At 50.7% G+C, this 8,364-nt stretch overlaps 1 protein-coding gene across 1 annotated transcript in view; it reads right to left on the reverse strand.

The window, feature by feature from the left end:
- Stx (ubiquitin-like domain-containing protein stuxnet) overlaps positions 1-5,302 on the reverse strand; it is a 51,259-nt gene extending 45,957 nt beyond the window's left edge. The window contains exon 1 of the mRNA XM_077693557.1: positions 4,928-5,302. Coding sequence (XP_077549683.1) covers positions 4,928-5,097 — 170 coding nt within the window. The 5' untranslated portion in view covers positions 5,098-5,302. The remainder of the gene's footprint in view (positions 1-4,927) is intronic.
- Between the last annotated feature and the right edge of the window lie 3,062 nt (positions 5,303-8,364).

An 8,364-nucleotide genomic window follows, 5' to 3' on the forward strand; every position in this document is an offset into this window, starting at 1 on the left:
CTGAGCAGTATGATGATGATGATGATGACGATGTACTACAGCGAGGACCGTGAAACATTTCGAATAAGGCGTTTATGTTGTAAGAACACGGGTTTACTGTGCTTTGAAATCCGGAGGTTGATAAACCACAACAACCAACAAAACCAGTGCTCACACAAAATTACTTTTTCACCCCGGCTCTACCGCTGAATACGGCGCGAAACGAAGGAACAGCGATTTATCGCGAAGCCCGCGAAATTGGCTTTCGCGCATCGCTGCTTTGCCACCACTTGTCGGCTACGCCTACCGTCGCATTGCACACAAATGGCTGGCAGACAAGCGTTAACCGCATTGACGCGATGTTAATCTTCTTCGGGGTCACGTAAATGTTATAGCAGCATCAAAACCAAATTCATACTGCCTGTGAACCCGTTTGCTTGCAAAAGCGCAGAACTGACGGTGTACGGATGTTCACCTTTTTTTTTTTAAGGTGACGTTTCATAAAACGCGCTTTGCGGTAAAGACCCAGCGAGGAACAACACGGCACGGGTTAACCCGGCTATATAAGATACTATCGTCGTCTGCTCAGTCTCACAAATACTTTGTGCAGCAGGCGACGGCACAAGCTTTTCGCGCATGCGCACGAAGTGCGCGACACGACTGTCTATACATAGCCGCTCGGTAAACGATCGAGCAGCGGCATTTTGGCGAAGACCCGATATATTCTCGCAGATTTTTGTCGCGTATGAGTCGATCGCTATTGTTCGTCGTGTTATGCGGGTTCAAAAGCCGCAAAAGCAATAACACGGATAACATAGGTCGTTGAAAAAGCATGAAAATCCGACACGTTCCACCGATATTACACTGAAGCCTTTGCATCGATCGCGGCGTTTACGCCGTCGATCGGAACTCTGTTTTGTATTTGCACAAACGCACAAAAAATAAAAACTAGTCGGGAATTTAAAGCGTTTACATTAGCTAACTATTTCTCAAGTTTCGCGACGATTCAAAGTCCACGATATGAAAGAAAGGTTCATCGTGGCTTGTAGACAACGCGAAAAAAACAAAAACGCACATGCATATCTCTCCAGACATCCGCCCACATAATCACATATGACACACGCCCATGCGAGTACTGGCAGAAGATTTATGCACCAGTGCTAGCTAGCATTGAGGACAGATAACGAATTTATAGAACCTCCGCGTAGCGTGCCAGGAATACCGGCTTGTTGGCTGGCTTGCCCGGGAGGTATATTTTCGCATTCCACGCACTCGAACGCTGTTTGCGCTAAAGGTCAACTGCGATTTCTTTTTTCTTTTTATGCGCCTGGCCGCCGGATTCCAAACTGCTCAACTGCAGCAGACGACGTAATGTACTTCCTCTAATTGACATTTTTTTTTAGGAATGCGTTCGTCCAGCAACTACGTTGAGACGTGAGTAACCCAATGACATTCCGGCCAAGCGACTTTTCCCGGGGCATTTTTGTTTTTCTACTTTGCTGTGTCGCCCACGCGAAGCCGGTGACTCAATTAGCCCTGTCACATTCCAAAACGCTGCTTGCTCTCCCCTACAGACAAAACTTCGAGCGCCAATAATTCCCTTCTAAAAGATTGAGGGCGCGTGAACCAAAATGATTCGACGAATTGTAGATCAAATGCAACGTTGCCCCTTTGCGGAACTCCAGCAAACAAATTTTGCAAGCTGCGAACACGATACTGATACTTCCGGCCATGTACGCTGACATTTCGAGCGGACAACTTCGCGCATCCACGTTTCTAGACTTTTTTCTTTTGTGTCTGCTATTCTAGACTTCTTTTCTTACATTTTCGCATGACACGCACAAGTTAGGCAGCAGATATTCGCGGAAATTAAAATGGCGGGAAATTCAAGAGCCCCGCCCCCCTCTTACACACGCACACTAAAGCAGTCCATCGGTAATGTTGGGAAGCAATGCTCGGAAGTTACCATACCACTAGATTATACCCTTTTATTCTACTGCCCACTTTGTAACAACGCAGTGCAAAGCTTAAGCAACTTCCCAAGCTCTGCGAACAATAGCTTCCTTAATCTTCGTCTACGAAAATTAGGGTTGTCGCAATGACTTAACATTTCATCTGTACTTTTTCCTTCGGTGGGCTAGCCGACAGGCTTTCCCAACAGTTTTTCACCATGAGTTGACTGACTTACAGAATAATATTATCCGATTGCAAGATAAACAAAGAAAGAGGAAACATTGCAAAAGCAAGAGAGTGTCACTTAGTTCGTGACAAATTAAACGGTAGGAGCGGCGCGTAAGGCCGCACAGAACTCGTTAATGTCAACTCCGAACTCCTAGCACAGGAAGGGAGTATGATTAAAAGGGGGACAAATAAGTGGATTCTCTTCCGCAGCTAACATAATTACCAGCTCAAAGCAACGCCTCCGTTTATCATGACCTTTGGCGAATTCGCAGCTTCGCGAGCGAGCAGATAAGATAAGGTCAGTCTAGCCAGTGACACCCAGCCCACTAGCTCTACTAAACTGTTTCTGAATTGGGGAGGAAAATTCCTCTCTGGGTACCATTTTCTTGCTTTCACTGGAAAAAAAAAAAAGCGCAAAAGCGGCCATCTCCGAGATAACTGCCGCCCCCTTTGCACTGCAACCCAGAAGATCGGGGATGAGAGTGTCGTCTGCTACAGCAGCCGCCGTTCCGCTCAACAAACGGGACGCCGCTTTCCGGCACACCCACGCAGAAGCAGCAGGCGACCGAAGCGCCCCAGGCATCCGCCGCTGCCTAGCGACCGGCCGTGCGTCAGCCCCGGGTCCGATCCCCGCGAAGGACGCCGTGGCCTCGTGACCCAGCAGGCTAAGGCCGCCGATCAAAGTTCTCCACTCTCAACAAAACAAAAAATGAACAACAAAATGGCGGGAGTGCAGCAGCGCAGTAGCGTCGGATGGTTCCCAGGTCGGAGGGCAAAGAAGCCGAGCGCGAGCAGACGATATGGGCGCAGCAGACGACACAAAAACCCCACAGCGCGCGTTCGTAGAAACTAGACGAAACCAGATCCAAAGCCGAGGACAGTATCCGTGTAAGCCAGCAGGGTGTGAGGAGTCCTTTCCCGAGGGGGGTTCAGGTGGTTCAGGGTGGTCGTGTCGAACAAGCACTAGCCACGCGAAATTGATAGCGCGAGCGCTTTAGTAAGCAACAAAAATGCACATCAGCGGGCCAAGCGAAGTCGTCGGCGCGCACGGTTTTGGCTCGCCGGCAGCCGCTCGTTTATGTAAGCGTGGGAGTTCCCCCCGTGGCACAAAACGCCACGGTCCTTGAGGGAGGAGACGGCGGTGGTGCGCGGTGGCGCGGCGGGGGTGAGAAGGGGGTTTCCCACGCAAGCCACCCACAGATAGGCAGGAGCGTGAGATTCGGGGAACAGCGCAGCGGCGGCGGCAGTGCCGTGGGCGGTGTGCGTTCGCACGGAGGTAGGCTGGCATGCGGTGGGGGGGCTAGGAACGCACGACGGCCAGGACCGGTATGCGAGCGGCAGGGCTCTCTCGTCGCACGGAATCATGTAGGCGGCGGCAGAAGGCCCCGTTCTGCTACGCTGATTCTGAACAGACGACGGGCGAAGCAGAGGAACGTTTCCGTTTGGGGGGACGACGGGCTTGGGCTTGTTGGTTGGATTGACGAGTGGGAAACGGGATATCCACTTAACTCGTGGCGGATGTTGATGCTGGAAGGCACGTGCTCCGAAACAAAAATAAAACTGCAAGGTACTACGTTTTTTTGTTGCAAGTGATTGACAATGCAGCGAACTGGTAATAAACAATCGCCCCACGGACGTCTCCTAAAGCTACATGCGTCAAATTCCTAATTTCCTACACCATTTTACCACGGGCGACACAAAATTACACCCGGACTATCTTGATGTGTTTCGGATAGCGATAGTGCTTGTTTCACTTCCATATCATTCAAAACTGCGCTGATATTTTGAAGCGCGACTGCGCGCGCAAACAACGCTCGCGACTAGACGCAAAACGAACGATATCCTGTTTCCTTTTCAGCGCAATCTCTCAGCGAGAACGGGTCACGAGTCATTCGCCTGCGGTCAGACCGCTGCTGGTCTGACGGTGTCGTCTGCAGTCGACCCCGACATCCTGTCAGGCCCCGTTGCACCTCAAGTTTTTATCTCCGCACGTGCGACGGGCAAGCGACCCTCCCCGAACCCGCCCTCGACATAACGCGAACCGAAGTCAACGTTCTCATATCCGCGGTTATTTTGTCGTCTATCTTTTGTTTCGCGCGCCTCGCACTGCGTTCGCAGCCCCTGCCGCGCAGCCAAGAACTCCTGAAGCGCACAAAAAAGCGCACGAGGGACCTGCAACCACGCTTCAGCAGCTTTCGTTCTATACGGGTGCCAACGACGGGGGTCGGAGCTCAGCCAAGTAGCGTGGGCGGCTTAGACGTGGGATACTCGCGTCGGTGAATAGACGGCCCGTTCGCGAGGTATTCGGTTTCGCCCAAGCGATATTCATTCCGGGAAGCGGGGGCGGGCGGCTTCAGCTTGCCTCTCGTAATGCAATAGCAAATCACGCACTTCTTTTACTAAATAAGGTTAACGCCGAGCGCCAATTTCGTTGCGCGCTAGCTTGGGCGAATGGAAATGGTGCCAACAGTAGCGTCTTGCTAAGCGCGTCCTTCGACGAGCAACCTCGGCGCAGAGCGGATGGGGGAACGGGCAATTAGGCAGCTACGATCACTGCCGAAGGCACGGACCGTGAGGTTGCGGAAAAAAACGGTTTAAATGCGCGCACTGCGCGACGGTTTGGCTTTGTCTTCAGAAGCGGCGCACGAGAAAGCCAACCAGAAAGCACACCGGCCCGGGCAGCGAAAAAACGGGCAAAAACCGGAAAGCTTGTCGGCGGCAGCGTTATCGCACGGTCACGAGCAGCGTCGGTGGAGGAAGTACTGACCTGTTGCGGTGCAGGAGCACCATTCGGTCCTTGGCCAGACGAAGCCGCGCCGACAAAGTCCTCTTCAGCGAGGCGACCGTGCACTGGGGCTGTAGTTGCAGTTGCATGCGGCCTCCCGTCGTGGTGTGGACGCTGATCGTGATTCGGGGCTCGCTTCCGTCGGCCGACATGGCTGATGTGCGAGCTTGGAGTCCTGCGGCTCGAAGCGCGTCGTTGCCGGTGACTAACGGCGACGAAGAAGCCCGCACTCCGGCCACGCGATGACGGCGCTCCGCTCGAGTCCGGCGGCGTCTGCTTGTGCGTGCGCCGCCAGCCGTGCCCTGCGTTGGCCGCCCGGTGAACCCACGCAACCCACGCCTGGGCTCTGTTTTTCTTGTTTTGCGTAACGTTTTTCAGCGCGCCGTGCGCCGCGTGGGAGTGCACGCCGCGGAGAAAGCGACTGCAGCGCCGGCGTGGCGACGGCCGGCGTTGGCGCCAGGCGGAGGCGTTTCCAGGAGCGCCGTGGTGATGATGATAGCGGGTTTTTTTAGCAGACGACAACGTCTGCTAAAGAGCGTCGCGGGGGGACGTTGATCTTAGCGTTGCGTATGTTGATCTTCCGGCGCGGTTAAATGACTCAGCTGAGAGCAGCTCGTCACTCCGGAAAAGCCGCTGCATAGGAAAGGTCCGCTGGCCGCGCATACAGCTTAAGTTCAGGCCAGCGGTCTTCGCTGTTTGTAAAGGCCAGTCGCTCTGGATAAACAACTGTAAATAGGTTGTTCTGCGCGCACTACGTGCGTGACAACTTCACCTGACTCATCAGCATCACATTTTCCCAGAAAATAACAATACCTAAAAGTAAATAGAGCGTTCAGTGGAGTTCCGGGTTTTTTAGAAAAATAAAAACGCAAAGTAAGGGTGCTGCAAAAGCGACCGAAAATATGAAATATTTTTTCGGACACCAAACAAACAAAATACTGTGCTTTTTAAACGGGAAATTACGGCTGATCCAAAAGTGACAGACAAACGAAAGTGGTTTTTTCGGGCTTGTAACAGTTTACCTTGCTTTTTTTTTTACATTTGCAATGTCCATCTTCGAATTTAAGTGAGTAAAATTTTTGTCCCATGTACAAAATGTTCTATGTTCCGCAGTTCTATGATTAAATTCAATGTATCGCAGTTTAGCTATTTGCATCCGCACTTGAGCGACGAAATATTTCGCCGACCTGCGAAGTATGGAGCCTGTCAATAAGACACGAATGGCCGTTTTGCAATAAACGAATTTAGTGAGTGTTAGCACCAAGTTGTTATTTATTTATTTTTTATTTAAAAATACCTTACAGGCTCTATTACGGAGCATGGAGTAAGGGGGGTACACAGGAAAGAATGCTAGTGGGTGAAACTTCTGACACATTATAAAGCAGTACACTGAACTGACAGGGAGGGGTTTCAGGCAATAACAAGAATATAACAGCACTTTCGCTGAAAGCTGCACTTTCGGGTTCATGAGACCAAATTCCGTGCACCTCCAAATACGGGAGCACTAGATGACTAAGAGGGAAAACAGAGATGGGCGCAGATTATAAATTCTCTAAACAAGAACCAACAATGCTTGTGTCATCGGCTTTCTCTGCTGTTGCCGACTTTATCGCGGTAGTTTTTATCCTGCGAAATGATAAATAAAGGCCAAGACCAGAAGCACGTGCGCTCGAACGTCACCTTCATTTTGTGTCGTCCCGCTCATCGCAAAAATAGCTTTCTTTTTTTTCCCGATGTGCTGGAATAATTCCGCTTTGGCAGCAAGGCGTAACTCCGTTTGTTATCGCACAAACAGCGAGGGTGCAGACAAGTAGTTCTGCATAGAGCCACTAAATAAGCTACGCTAAACCGATCTAGTGGCTCTAGTTCTGCAAATCGTCAATGGCTTATATAATACTAAATTATTATTCGCATCGATACAGAACAAAATCACAATCCTGTTGATCGACGTACATTCCGACTTTAGTTTGCGTTTTAGCGTTTGGTAAGTTGGGCAGTGGCGTAGCCAGAAGAGGGGGTATTTAGAGGGGGGTTCGACCCGTCCCCCAAAATTTTTGGAAAAGAATTCTCATAGATGCTTCGTTCTCTTTCTTTTGAGGAAACGTATGAAATGTACTGATGACTTCCTAGAACTGTGTGTGTGTGTATGTGTGTGCGTGCGCGCGTGTGTGTGTAATCGGAGGCACTATTGTTGCATTTGCGCAACCCTCCTCCCGAAATAATTAGCTACGCCACTGGTATTAGGAAACAGATAATTTTTTTTGGAGGGGGGCGGGGCGAAGCCCCTTCGGGGCTCGGGCTGTCGGCGTCTCCTGTCGTCGTCGTCTCATGTCAAGCTAGAACGTAACGCGTACTAAAAGAAAAGCGTATAATGGATAATGCCGGTTCAAAAACTAACATGATTTAAAGCAGTGGTTTTCCGCGGACCCCAGGGGGCCCGCGTGGGCATTTCAGGGGTCCGTGAAGCCCTTTTCGAAACTCTTCCCCTCCAGCAACCCCTCCCCCCCATTTTTTCTCCTTTTTTGCCAAACCTTGTTGGCAAAACGCTGGCTTCGCTGCATAACATGTTTATATTTTTTTGCGTAGCAGAAGCTTTACGTTGGCTATTTTGCACAGCACGCCAGTAATGCAAAAAAGCCAGACACACAAAATGCCGCATGTAGGTGTTTTGGCGACTTTAAGCTGCAAAAGCAAATTGTTAGAGAATACCACACATCGGCATAAAATTCAGACACAAAAGGCGGACATTGGTAAGTATGTTGGAGACTTTAGCTGCATGCGCAAATTGTTTGACATTATGAAACGGGTGAACATAGTTCATCGTGGGGTCCCCCACCCCTTTTGCAAGCCCGCAAGGGGTCCCCAATTCACACTCATGCTTGCGAACTACTGATTTGAAGATTAGTAGAATGCTCCCTTTCCGCTTCAGCAATCGTCAAGCAGAAGCTGTTGGTATACCGCTAAACACATTACCTGAGAACAAAACATCTAATACCTTATTCAGCAAAAATCTAGGGAAATCTAAGGAATTTCTCCACCCCAGCTAGAGGTGAATTGGCTTCGCAGGTTGGCAGCACTATGTTACACTCATGTACCCACCAGCTCTCTCGACGCTAAGTCTGATCAAGTCGGGTGATCCGTCGAAGCAAGAAAAGATATACTTACCTGTTGCCAGGGCCTCGTTGATAATCGAGGACGAGCCCCCAGGGCGAAGCGCGGGCACTGCACTGTGCTTGCGTTTACCCCTGCCACTACCCCAAACTGGAAGAAATAGGGCGTGCAAATTGCTCAGATCTGGTTCAACGCAAGAGAGGGCGCCACCGCATCAACAAGCGCGCGATTGCTCCTCTCACCCGTGCTTCTCCGGCGCCCAATCAGCGCGCGCCGTGTGTCAAGAGAGGGACTTTCAATATTTGAAT

This window comes from Haemaphysalis longicornis, unplaced genomic scaffold (assembly GCF_048455015.1).
Source record: "Haemaphysalis longicornis isolate Haplotype H1 unplaced genomic scaffold, Haemaphysalis longicornis Haplotype H1 scaffold_12, whole genome shotgun sequence".
NCBI classification, from domain to species: domain Eukaryota; kingdom Metazoa; phylum Arthropoda; class Arachnida; order Ixodida; family Ixodidae; genus Haemaphysalis; species Haemaphysalis longicornis.